The following is a 13,934-nucleotide window of genomic DNA, read 5'->3' as shown; positions in this document are numbered from 1 at the left end:
CGCTTGCGATAATAGTTCGAATAAAACGGTTTGAAGGATGGCGCGCAAGGTGTATTTGTAGCACATTAACAATGCATTTTTGAAAAATTTTTAAAAAACAGTTCATAGAAAAATGTACAGTATACCAGTACATGATCATATAATTTTTCATTCTCAAATGCGAGTTTTTTATGAATATATTTTAGAATTTTGGCGTCCCATCATCTCGGACGTGCTCCCTTTGTCCTATCTTTCCATGCCCCTAATAAGTATACATTTGTAAGCTATTTACATAGACGCATAAAATATTTCAAAATAATTACTTTTCAGATTTTGCAATTATTTCTTTGCTCTTCTTTACGAATCTCGAAACTTTGTTGAAAGTTAAATGAGAAGCAGAGTTTTGATTTAAAGTTAATTCGTGTTCCGGTCGATAATCAAATTTCAAAACTGAAATTTAAAACTTGTTTATAACAACTTACATTATTTATTTTTCAAAATTAATATATATTAACTTTTGTTCGAGTTAGATTTTACGAATAACTTCGATGTATTGACTAGTTTTGTTGGTTCCCTTATCCATTTCCAAAGGCGCACAGATCGCAATGACGGTCTCAAATTTGGGTCGGGATTGAGCATGTGATAGATTAAATCACGACTTTCTGAATATATACAAAAACAATTAACACAATTACAAAAACAAATTCACAGAAAATGCTATACAATAACACAATGCTATACAATAATTATTCAACCAACCATTACTAATTTGTATCCTAAAAGTTATCTTGTTAATTGCCTCCAGATATATATCTCTCTGTTGCATATGGATGAAAGGAAGTCTTCCACATAACATTGCATAAAGACATATACCTATAAATAGTATCGTTTTATATCAATAAATAATGTTAAATCAGACATTATAGCTGAATATTTTTAAATTAAAACTCTAAAAAAAGCGAATTATCTTGAAGACATTAAAAAGTCTTCAAGTCGACAACATTAATTGTTAAGCTTCATTCAGTTAAAATATTTTTAATATTTCACATTACAATTAATGTAATGTGAAATACAGTATTAAAAATAGTTTAACTGAATGAAGCTTTTGAATACAGGTACTGGTACATGTTAATTAAATTTCATTCGATAATTTGATAAAAACTTATTGAAATTTTTTTATAATTAAGTATTCTTGTATGCAGTGACACCCAGAGCATGGGCCAAATGGCCCTGGTACCCCCGAAAGTAAAATGAAAAGAAACACCAGTAAATTTTCCAAAACTATTTTCTTAATTAAAATTTATTTATTTATTTATATTGGGTTGTGTGTTCTATTTCTATATTAATTATGAATTAGCGGTCACATAAGGTGGAATTTTATTGAATTCACATTAAAAATCATTTATTCATTCAACTCGGCTCTTCCAAGATTAAATCTTTAGTGTGCTTTGTATATGAGTGCTTGTATGTATATTATAGGCCCACCAGTGGCCAAGCGATCTTCGTACCCTAAGCACCAGGATTTCAGTCGTGGGTTCGCGCCCCGCTTGGACGGGCTGGCCACATGTAGTTCTTCGGGCCTTCTCCTCGTTTGTAATGCCTAAATAGGGGCCAGTTTCCCTTAAAAAGACCTCCCGAAAGGCATCCTCCTAGGCAGATCGCCCAAGTGTTGCGTTACCACAAAACAAACAAACGTATATTATAAATTATTTTCAATAGGACTTATGTTTGAAGATGAAAACTTCAAATTCTTTTCTTCAAGCTTAATTCGCAAATTTCGTACAAATTTGAAAAAATTATTAATGTAAACCGTTTAACCATATTTTTTTTTTTTTTTGCATTTTTATAAGCAAAAAAATTGTATCAGCTTGCCGCTCTAGGGAACAAGAGTCCGAGTTTGAACCGAATCGTCAGACGTTTTTGCACTTAAATAAGAGAACATGCATATATCAAGCTTCGTTTCTTTCCAGCAGACTGCTCCATTATGGACGTGGCCAAACACATGATGAACATGAAAAAAACCCACTGGATCAATAACGGATTAAGACCTTTCGAGACCCCTTTAAGTAATTTTATGACATCATTAAATCATTAACCAATAAGATTTGTCAATAGTTGTAGCTGCAGAATTATTTATAAATTGATATAAAATTGCAACGGTAAAATTGTTTTATATTTTTTTTTTACCAATTTCGGGGCCCAGAGACCCGGGCACCAAGGCATTTGCCTCACATGCCTGGTGAGTAATTTAGCATAGTGCCCACAAGGAAGAAAGTAAAAAACAAGAAAAACTACCTGCACTCCATACATCTACTTTATACCCATTATACTTAGGTTCCAACAATATTTCTGGAGCGACATATCCATAGCTTCCATAAGGAGCATTCAGTTTCTTAAGATTACAATCGGAAGCAGCTAAATCGAAATCTGCCGTGTAATCAAACATTTATATTCACTCATCATTTTAAATAAAATTTTGATGATGCAATAATTAAATGCATACCTGTCAGTTTTAAATTTAGTTCTTTATCCAATAAAATATTCTCTAATTTAATATCTCTATGACAAATTTTATACTTGTGACAAATTTCTATAGCATTTAACAATTGTACAAAAAGTCTTCGGCCTTCAACTTCTGAAAGATGTTTCTGTTTGTTGACGTAATTGAGAAGATTCCCATTTTCGGCTCTTTCGAGTATCAAGTAAAATGCGTCGTCTGTTTCAATGGCATCTATAAAACTCACCTGAAATTGAAAATAAAAATTAAATAAAAATTTTCGGAAAGATTAGTTGAATAGTTAGGCTTCTTTGATGTCCGGGTGGTTGGAGTAGTTCAGGCGTCAGCCTATAATAACTCTGGAGAACCCGGGATCGACTCTAGAGCAAATTTTAATGGGCGTTACGAAACGTAAGATCCGGGATATCGGGCTTCGTCCCTCACTTCTCGGCCTTGTTGTGGGCCTGGTGGAACCTATGATGGGTACGATTATAAAAAGATCTTTTAGTGATCACAAGGTAAAATAGTTTAAAATGTAAAAAAGACGCAAGTTATTTATAATAAGTTCTGCGGATACAGGCCTAATTTAAATTCAAATCTTTCATGTTATGGTGATATCTTATCTTGCTGCTTACTGTATAATGAGATAAATTTAAAATTGTTAAATTTTATACTTTATTCACCGCTTATAACTTTCACTAAATATAACTACAACTTCCTCACAGCACTTAACAACCTTCTCTAAATTCCGCGCTGAAAACTTAACGTCACTAGGCACTAAGAGGGCTTTTTTCCCATGTCCATCGTGTCTAGGCCCTTAATGAGAACAGCCTCGAGGGACGAGACTCAACAAATTCAGGACAGATCACTCCGAAAAATTTTCATCCCGGTCTCCGAAGCCGTAGGCTACAAAATACGACTAGTGCAAAGTTTTCCTTTTTTTGTTTAAAAAAAAATATTATTATAAGCAGTGGCGCACTCACGATTTAATCTTGGGGGAGCCGAGTTGAATGTATTAAAAAGTTTTTAATTCAAATTCAATAAAATTCCCACTTTATGCGTCCGCTAATTCACAAGTAATATAGAAATAGAACACACCACACAATATAAACAAAAAAATAAGTTTTAATTAGGAAAGTATTTTTGAAAAATTTACTAGTGTTTTTTCCTTTTACTTTGGCGGGTGCCAGGACTCCTTGGCCCACCCCCTGGGTGAACCAATGATGTAAGAGAAGCATTCAAATTCTTCTATTCTGTTAATTTAGTAAAACGAAAATCTACAATTTAAGATCGAAAATATTTTATTCTGAATACATAAACAATTAAACCTAAACAGAATATTCTTTTTATTATTCTTTGCCGATAGGAATATTAACTAAGACAACTAATCTCCAAGGAATCTAATAATTTTAGTATAAGAAAATGAATATTTTTCATCATATATCCCAAAAAATGTTAAACAAAGAGAGATATTCATCCCTTTTCCTCAACATTTTCTCCGTGAATATATTCTAAAATAAAAGTTTAAAAAAAATAATATTTTTTGCATACCACTAAATGATGTCGAATTCTTTGCAAGCACCTAATTTCATTTAAAGTAATTATTGGATCGACCTTATTTTTTTTAACAATTTTCACAACAAATTGAATATCATCATTATCAATTTTCTTGGCTTTCTTAATTACGCAGCGATCCTCACGATAGAGAATTTTCTCAGTTATATATCCGTGTCGGAGTAATAGATGTGATTTAACTTTATCCGGCATCCATAAACCCCGACTATCTTTCAAAAACNTTCTTTGCCGATAGGAATATTAACTAAGACAACTAATCTCCAAGGAATCTAATAATTTTAGTATAAGAAAATGAATATTTTTCATCATATATCCCAAAAAATGTTAAACAAAGAGAGATATTCATCCCTTTTCCTCAACATTTTCTCCGTGAATATATTCTAAAATAAAAGTTTAAAAAAAATAATATTTTTTGCATACCACTAAATGATGTCGAATTCTTTGCAAGCACCTAATTTCATTTAAAGTAATTATTGGATCGACCTTATTTTTTTTAACAATTTTCACAACAAATTGAATATCATCATTATCAATTTTCTTGGCTTTCTTAATTACGCAGCGATCCTCACGATAGAGAATTTTCTCAGTTATATATCCGTGTCGGAGTAATAGATGTGATTTAACTTTATCCGGCATCCATAAACCCCGACTATCTTTCAAAAACAAATTATTTTCGTCCGAATAATTAGATTCTTTATTTACAGCATCCATTTTTGTGTTTATTTATAAATATATTAACAATGATGTATTATTAATTTATTGTTACTAAAGATTTTGATAATTAAATAAATATAATTATAAATATTTTTATTATTTTAATAAATACGAATAAAAATAATATTTAAATATTTCCGAATTTAATTTTAATTATTATAAATATTTTATTCATGAATATTTAATTTAATTCTGGCAACACTGTAATGTATTTTTGTAATGGCGAGCATGTTTGGAAGATTTGTTTTCAATGCAAATTTAAGGAAATCAGTTGATTTTAGAAGGTTTTCTAGTTTCAAAAGTAATTATAGTTTGGATAAAATATATCCAAATAGTAATTTAAATATTAGCACAGCACAGGAGGTAAATATTAAGTTTTTTGTCATGTTTTTGATCATAAACTTCAGTTTTAAATGAATTTAATATTATTTTAGATTCCAAAAAATGAAGGAGAAAAATTTTCTGGTTATATTCCACTAGGTAAGAATTATTTTAAATATTTATGAAAAGATATACAATACAACTTATGGAGCTTATCTACAGAATGGTTACAAAGATTCGACAATTTTAAAAGGACCCAATAATTGATAGACTACCTGAATATTACTAAAAACACTTTTTTATATTTTACGAACATAAACTATTACTGTTTAGTCATACAGTTAAACAGTTAAAGTCATTAAATCAGTTCTTGTCAGCTATTTTTAGGTTACTGTTGTAAGGTGAAGGTAATAAAGTTTTTCTTTACAGTGTCCTATAATGAATTATTGATTAAGGGTCTGTTCGAAAATGCTTACTGAACAGTTGATGGTACTAATAAATGATGATGATGGTATTTTGGTTGGTCATTCTCTAACCCACCCTTTAAGATTGAGTGTCTGGAAGCAACCTGTAAATGACTGGAAACTTTATAGGTTTAAACTTTTGAGTCTCAGTGATTAAACTTATAAGTATTTCTGAACAGACCTAAGTGTTGTTCAGTCTGAACTTTGGGTTGGGAGGATTTAGTATCAAATCCACTATTCACTGAATTGAATTTCTGTAGTTTATTCTTTCCACTCTGTGGGTACTGAGAGGTCTTTTTTCAATTTGGCCAGGCCCACAATGGGATGGCTGAATTGTGAGGAATAGGACTCAACATATTAGGGATAAACTATGAATCATATCTGATGTTCTAGGCCTAGAATTATACTTGTTTCTCAGAGCACCAGACTGATGCTGTTATTATCTCAGCCATCTGGCTGTCATACTTAGTTGGATTGTGCAATCCATGACATAAATTCATGCATAATAACTATATGGTTATTTTATATAATAATAATAATAATTTTATTAATCACTCATTCACTCTTTACTTACTCAACAAATTATTCACACAGTGAATATTGAAATAAAAGAATTAATAGTGCCAAGTGATCGTTATTATGCTACATTGCATTTATAAAACAACCAGTTTAAATTCTTAAAATTAATACCAAAGGATGTGAATATATTTGTCGTTTTTTTCCAAATATGTACCCGAGTTCAGTCAAATTATCAAAAAAAAAGCAAAAATTATGTTTTAGGAAAGTTTTTGAAAAATGAGAATATTTTAAGTATAAGTTAAGACTGATGTTCACTGGCATCAAGATTAAGGTAATTGATCAAATCATTTGGTCTTGTCTTAATTTTTTTATTTAGGTATAGTACATTGGCTTTTAAACTTAGAATTACTTATATTAAACTATTACAATGGAAACTTATTATCAAAATCACTCATCATTTGTAGTATCATTTTGATGAAAATTTACTACAGTAATTTCATTTTATAGACACCTGTCAGTAGAATGTTTTCAGATAGCTAGAAAGGTTTGATTTTTACACTAACTTGAATATAAGTCTGTAAAACAGTAAATAAGGTTATAGATATTATCATATATATACATATATATACACTATGGAAAAATTTTGTTCTTATTTTCTTTTATTTCTAGATCATTTGAGAGACTTGTTCTTTGTTATCTTGGCATATTTGTTTTCTATTATGTGTTTTTCTTACATTGATTACACTTGTGGCTCAATTGCACACTTCCAGTGTGAATGATTACTCCTTTTATAGAATTAAATTTTAGCGTACTAAAGATACTTTAATATTGAATTTTAACCATCCTTCTTACTGGAGCATATTAATGTGTAATGTGTTATTGTTTAATTTTAGCTGTAATGAGGTTAAGATTAGTTTTCATAAATATTTTTCCTAAGTAAAATTGATAAATTAAAAATGTTAAACTAGTTATGTCTCATTTCTTGTGTTTTAATTGATGAAAGTTATAATTGAAGCAATGGATATTTTAATTTCAAAAATTAACAGTTGTAATAATAGTTGTTTGTTTCTCTTCAGTTGGGCATATGATATAACAGAATAAAACATATTAATTACTATATGTTAGTAAATGAAGTAAATATTTTTATTGATATATTAATTTGATTGATTAAGATTTCCAATCTGAAAGTGAAAAGTATAAATCTCATTTAAAACTATTATTTATCATTTGAGTAATTAATTGAGTTTGAAAATAATAACAATAATTTATACAAATTTATGTATTAAAATGATTAATTTCAGAAGATATACAAATAACACATAGTAGAAGCAGTGGACCTGGAGGACAAAATGTCAATAAAGGTAAAAAATTTCATGTTTTTTCTTAATTTAAATTTTTATGATTTAAAGTTCAACTAATTTCATTTTGATGTAAATACTACAAATGTTAGATGTCAAATAAGAAACTAAGCCTAAATTATATAACTAATCAAATAACAAGCCAGATTTATTATTGAGCTATATGTTGGATAAACAAATGCTGTATAATTTGAACTGTAGATAGGCAGTTAAGTGAATTAATTAAATAATAAATTTGGCTTATTATTTGATTAACTGGGAATCAAATTAAATGTATCTTCTCTCTAAATAAACATTTAATTTTTTTTTAATTAGCTGGATATATAAATGGAAATAATTTTTTTAAAAGTAAATAAATAATTTGTTTTTAATCTTTACCAGTTTAAACACTTTATAACCCTTAAGAGTATAGAATATTTAAAATGTATTTTTATTTAAATGAAAAATTTATTTAACTTTTAAAAGTTTATCAAACTTTTTGCTTTCATAAAATATAAAAAAAAATTGTTGTATTTATTATTACTCCATTGTTAAAGCAAAAGAGTATGCATGAGGTCACACACAAAAATACTTTTTGTAATTTTTAATATTTTTGTTTAATGTATTCATTGCTACAAATATTTTTAAATAACTCAGCAAATCTATTATATAAAAAAGAAAGTTAATTAATTTGCTCTTTATGAATTTTGACACAATTTGAACAAATACATTGAAACTTTTTATTGCAAGGTATTATCTCATCTAGATGGAGATCAACAACTACCTTCAGGTAAATCAACTTCAACCACTATCCACAACAGATTTCCCTTTCTATATGACAAGTGAGATGGAGTATTCAAATAGGAAAATTATTTAATATGAAGTCTAATTAAAATGTCTTTAGGGGTTTTGAGTGCAGTAAGTTTAAATATTTGGTCCACATTTTGTGAAATTTGATTCGTACATGGGAAGTGTCAGTTGGAGTAGGTACAAGCCAAACTACAAATCAGGTTTCTTCTATACCCACATATTATAGTTATGTCTTCTATATGTTTTAGCTTTTTTAAATTGTCTTCCATGTTTGTATTGTGATCTCTGTGTACCAACCCCAATAACCTAAGAGACTCCAACAACAAACACAACCCTAACCTCAGATGCACTCTGGTGGAGTATGACTATGATTTACATACATTTCCAAGGAAATAGCTGACAATACTGCTACTAAGTTAGCATACAAGTGCGTTTCCATGCTATATAATTTGCTACACAACAGAAAAGATAAGGCTCAAATGGTATACAAGGTTCTGGTAAGGGACAGCAGATTCCAAAAAGATCTGGTGTACATTGGGTACACTAAGCACTCCATACGCAAAAGGTTACAAGAATATCATTACAATATTATAAACAAAAAAAGATACCACTTTCCTGTTTATTACATTAGAAAGACTGACATGCAAGCTGATCTTCAAAATTCCATGTTAATCAAACAGTCCTAGCAAACTGACCACATCGGGGGCTCTAGAAGCTTTAGAAATGTACAAAGCTACCTGACAGACAATTGCATTAACTTTAAAGATAGAAAAAATATCTCATATGCTTGGCAATATTTTTATGAAAAACCAGGCAATACCAACATAAATTAGTTATTATTTTTGTGGTATATTTATGTATAATTATTTCTTTATTTGTATTTGCTTTAATTTTATACATGGTAATAGGCAAACTAATCTTTATTTATTCAATTTTATATTCAATATCTTTATATTTTACTCCAAAAAAAAAAAAAAAAAAAGAAACATTTTTGAAATTGAAATTAGTTCTGCACATTCCAATTTAGAATGTTGTTGACCTGAAGCAGATCTTGTGTAAGATCAAAACATCTGTTGAATTTACATTAAATTATTTACTGGAATTATTAAAGTTTTGATTGGTGTATTTAATTATAGTTATTGATCCAGTTAATGTGAAGAAGTTAATTTTGAAATAAAGCTTTCTTAACTCGTAACATTGAGCTCAAAAATATTATTTTGCCTAATATCTTATTTAAGGTTTATTAGATGAAACTTTATGTAGTATTTCAACATTTCACTTTTGCTAATCCAAACCTATGATAATCCATACTAGTTTTGTTTATTTTCGGTCAAAAACAAAAGGATATCTATAATTTTGTTTTGAGACATGATTAGTATGTAAAATTAATATGTAATACTCATTTAATTTAATAAAAGTATATATATATCAAAAATGACAAAAAATTATTTAAAATACAGGGTTTTGCAAAAGGAATACTACAATTTTAAATTACTGTAATTATGTTAATTATTATCTGAGAAGTATGCAATGCAATGTATATTCAATTAATAGAGTAATTGTTTGAGTTTCATCTCCCATCTGCATTCAAATGTCTTGTTGTCTACTATCTCTAGGAAGTGCTGTAAACAAAAATGGCATCTATGCAATAGAGGTGTTTGTGTTCTGCAGTTTGTAAAGTCAGAATCACTCATCATTGTCCAACATGAGTAATCTGCAGCTCCTGCAGGAGCAGTTGACATTTTCATTTATGGCACTTCCTAAATGAGGACTTTGTATTTGTATATGTATTTGCTTGTAATCCTCTTTGATTTTTGATCAAAGAGGATTTCAAGCATCTAAGATCAAAGGCTTTAATTGCATTGTTTAATTATTTCTTAGTTTTTAATACAATATATTTATTTAATTGTATCCATTTCAACAAGTAATTTAACAATGAAGTTGTAACATTCAATTTTTTAAGATAAAGCTTAACTTATAAGCAGATGTGACTTTTAATTTTTTTATATTAATTATGATTGTTAAAATATTATGATGTAACAGAGAAAAAAGAATTATTATGTGCTTATTGTAATATTTCTGTAAAAAAAAATTTAGGAAAAATTAGTGGAGATTTTAAAAATTAGACAAGAACTCAAAATATTGCAGTCATTTATTACATCAGATAAATTTATAGTCCATGAAGGGAATGTAACATATTAAGAGAGAGTTTTTTTAATATTATTAACTAAACTTTAATTTCTAAAAATAAGTTATTTGATTTGATTTTTAACTGATTATAAAAATTAAATCAATTTGGAAATAAAACTTTTTATAAATTGATTTATTCAATGTATGAATTTTTGAAATAAAAATATATAAAATTTTGAAAAATTGAATACTTAATTAAATATTAAAATAATAACTTGAAAAAAATATTATACATAAAAAATAAATTTAAATATATTATGTTATTTATCAAGAATTATTATTTTTAATAGCTTCTATAAAATTTGTGAGACTCCTTTAACTTTTGTTTGCCTTTTAATGATTTGGTGTGACCTTGGTCCAAGTGATGACCAATTCGGTTCACTTAAATCTCCATTGCATAGGTGCCTTGTTCAGAGGTGTGACACGTCATGGACTACAAAGAGTGACTACATTCAGCTGCTACTGAAAAAAGTTTATTTATTGTGATTTGTATTTATACAATACTGCTGCTATGTTACTGACTTGCAGAGAAAGAGAGAGAGAAACTTATGATCAGATAAATTAGATACTTTAAAATTATTGTATATAACCAGGAGTTAGATGCGTGGTGTTCACGTCTGGCAGCAGTCCAATGTCTTCAAATTTTCTTCTTGGATAGTTCTTTTTGGTAGTTATTCCAAGACCTTCACACCATGCATATTCTTTGTCAGAACTCTCCATCAGAACACCTATCCATCCATTTCTTCTTTTGGCATATCCAGTTATCTGAATGACAAGTTTCTAAATGTTTCTTGATTCAACTGATAAATAATCAGTCTTCACATAAGAATATATACCATGTATGTGTTTAGTTGTAATTGTTGATATTAATATAATCTTTTGCTATAACACTATATCTTTTCCATGGTAGTGGAAGTTGCTGCTGTGATCAAACATATATAACAAAAAACATTGAAGAATAAACCTTTTTAAAATATTTAAATTACATTTTAAAAATATATATTGTATATTTCAGTGAATAGTAAAGTAGAAGTAAGATTTCATTTATCTTCTGCTCAATGGATACCCGAGAAAGGACGAAAGAGAATGGAAGAAATGGTATATTTAATCACTCAAAATAGTTTATAATGAATAAAAAAGTTTCTAATTTTTTTATTTTGTTGTGCTGACATTATTTTTTTTTTAAATAATATTTTAAATATAATTGTCTTGAATTATTTACAGCATAAAAATCAGTTAACAAAAGATGGATATTTAATAATTAAATCTGATAAAACAAGAACTCAAAGCATAAATCTAGCAGACTGTTTAGATAAATTACGTTGTATAGTGAGGGAAGCATGCAAGCCACCACCAGAAGTTTTACCAGAAACAAGTATGATGTTAAAAGCTAGGTGTGTATTGATTTGTTATTTTAAATTATTCTCTTTAGCCCAGCACAAATGAGTCAATATTAAAACAAACTGATCTCTTTGATGTCAAAGCAAGTTTGCTCATAATTAAGCAATGAACTCAATTCAGATTTTTTAACAAAATATAAGTGATCTGTTCAATGAAAATTATATTCAATAACTAGCAACAATCGTGCACAGTCAATCATCACTCCATGGACATAAAAATCAATCTCTGTCTATTTGTCGAAGCAACCACATCAACTTCTTTGTGCTAAGCTTTAGAAATTTATTTATGCTAATTGTTTTCAATATACTGCTTAAATCCATTTAAATTATATATTATATTTAGTAAGAATGATTTTTATTATTGCTTCATTTTGTAATTTCAATACTAAGTGATGTACTATTACATATTAACATGATATAATCATTAAACAGATATCAATATTTGAAACAATACCAGATATCATTAGATTTAAATCTGCAAATTTAATAAAACTGTTAAATTTATAATATAATTAGAAAATAATGCACACAACAAATCACCATAATAAACCAAGACTGATTTAGAAATCATATGTAATGGATAATAAGAATTTTACTAATAAGACAGTAAAAAGACTATAATTGAAAATATAGAGAGAATAAGCATTTGCCAGTAACCACATCTGTTTCAACGTTTTCAGCTTTATTCTTAAAGATAAATTTAGATTTTTTGATAATGCTTGAATGCTCCTTTAAAACATAATTTTTAATTTTGTTTAATTCATAGTTGGTTAGGTTATTCCTTTTTAAAAATTGAAAATAATATCTATTTTTGAGAATTGTGCTGTTTTATTCTGTTTTCATGAAAACAATACAGCATCAGAAATAATTTTGATAAAGCATACTTTTTATCATAAATTGAAATTTTTAATAAATATTTTTCAAAATTACATTAAGTTTTTTATTTTGTAGGAAAGAAAGACAGGCAAGAGAACGTTTGCGACAGAAAAGGATGCATTCTGAAATAAAGAATAGCCGAAAAGCAGTTACAGCACATGATTTATGATTGTATGTAATTACTCTATATCTAGTTTAATTAAGATGTATTATAGTTAGAATTAAACGTTTTTAAGTCCAAAAATTTTTCTTATTTAACTGAAATTAGCTAAAAATGTAATTAAATTAAGTTTAATTATTTTATTTTCAATTAAGAAACAATTTATAAATGAAAGCAAAATTTTAGTTGTAAATGGAGTAAAAATTTTCAGATTATACAGCAAAATAGGCAGTTGCTATGTTAGATAAATATAGTATTTTAAGGTTATTGTTTCTAGGCATTTTTCATTTTGATATTTAAAAAAAAAATTTTTTTAACATTACTTGAACAAAAAAAGCACTAGAAAATCAGTTTTAATACAATTATATAAATCTTATCATAAATTGTAAAATGCATGTTTTTTTCTTAGATTTTTAAATATTGAATATGATGATAATGTTTAATTTCTGTTATAACAAGATTTTAGATGGGAATGGAAATACTTTTATTAAATTATTTTTATTTGCTGGCCAGATAGCCAAGGTAGGGTGTCATTCTACTATTCTTGAAGATGCAGGATTGAATTTGGGTAGCTGAAGAATCCTAGGAATTTTTCATACATAGTCTGTCCCAGATGTTAAGCTCTGTCTTTCACCATCTATCTATCCATTTTTACCATGCCCTCTTAATATCCACAGAGTAGAAAGAGAAAAAAATGGAAAAAAGAAAAGATTGTAATCTTTTGTAATCTGTAAAAAATTTTCATGAATGATCTGTAATCTTTTGTAACTTTTTATTCTATCAGAATCAATGTGATGAGTAGAAAAATAGTATGATTTGGAATGATACCAGTTATTTAAAAATTGGTATAAAATAATTTTAAAATATATGATACAATTACTGCAATCAGATTATAAACATAAATCAGCATTCTATGAGTACAGATTATATTACATATACACTCAATATTCACAAAATGTCAATGAATGTCTACAATCTACTTAAATTGTAAATAGATTATTTATATATATTATATATAAGTAATCTAATAATAACAAAATTAATAGCTTGATGATAAATTGTCAAAAACTACAAGTGTTGGCAGTGTTGAAA

The 13,934-nt window shown here is 27.7% G+C and overlaps 2 protein-coding genes across 5 annotated transcripts; one reads left to right on the top strand and one right to left on the bottom strand.

Annotated features, from left to right (window-relative positions):
* Positions 1-61: 61 nt before the first annotated feature.
* On the bottom strand, positions 62-4,791 carry LOC111635426 (5'-AMP-activated protein kinase catalytic subunit alpha-2-like). 4 transcript variants are annotated; one of them, XM_023380383.1, is made up of 8 exons: positions 4,705-4,769; positions 4,028-4,260; positions 2,483-2,723; positions 2,275-2,406; positions 739-852; positions 495-641; positions 303-429; positions 68-241 (listed from the first exon to the last, which is right to left on the bottom strand). In XM_023380383.1, exons 1-8 carry the CDS (start codon positions 4,760-4,762, stop codon positions 226-228), a joined length of 1,068 nt encoding a protein of 355 aa, XP_023236151.1. In that variant the 5' UTR covers positions 4,763-4,769; the 3' UTR covers positions 68-225. The 4 variants fall into 4 exon arrangements, with proteins under 4 accessions (XP_023236152.1, XP_023236153.1, XP_023236151.1 ...); XM_023380384.1 differs by lacking the exon at positions 4,028-4,260 and having other exon boundaries at positions 62-241; positions 4,472-4,791; XM_023380385.1 differs by having other exon boundaries at positions 66-429.
* A 176-nt stretch (positions 4,792-4,967) lies between these two features.
* Positions 4,968-13,916, top strand: LOC111635407 (peptidyl-tRNA hydrolase ICT1, mitochondrial-like). The gene is made up of 7 exons (XM_023380364.1): positions 4,968-5,128; positions 5,200-5,245; positions 7,371-7,430; positions 11,422-11,504; positions 11,631-11,800; positions 12,758-12,853; positions 13,356-13,916. The coding sequence occupies exons 1-6, from the start codon at positions 4,985-4,987 to the stop codon at positions 12,849-12,851; spliced, it is 597 nt and encodes a 198-aa protein (XP_023236132.1). The 5' UTR covers positions 4,968-4,984; the 3' UTR covers positions 12,852-12,853; positions 13,356-13,916.
* Positions 13,917-13,934: the final 18 nt, after the last annotated feature.

Source organism: Centruroides sculpturatus, unplaced genomic scaffold (assembly GCF_000671375.1).
Source record: "Centruroides sculpturatus isolate CEXI.00-Female unplaced genomic scaffold, Cexi_2.0 scaffold997, whole genome shotgun sequence".
Taxonomy (NCBI): domain Eukaryota; kingdom Metazoa; phylum Arthropoda; class Arachnida; order Scorpiones; family Buthidae; genus Centruroides; species Centruroides sculpturatus.
The sequence above is the reverse complement of the archived record's forward strand: the minus strand, read 5'-3'. Positions and strand labels throughout refer to the sequence as shown.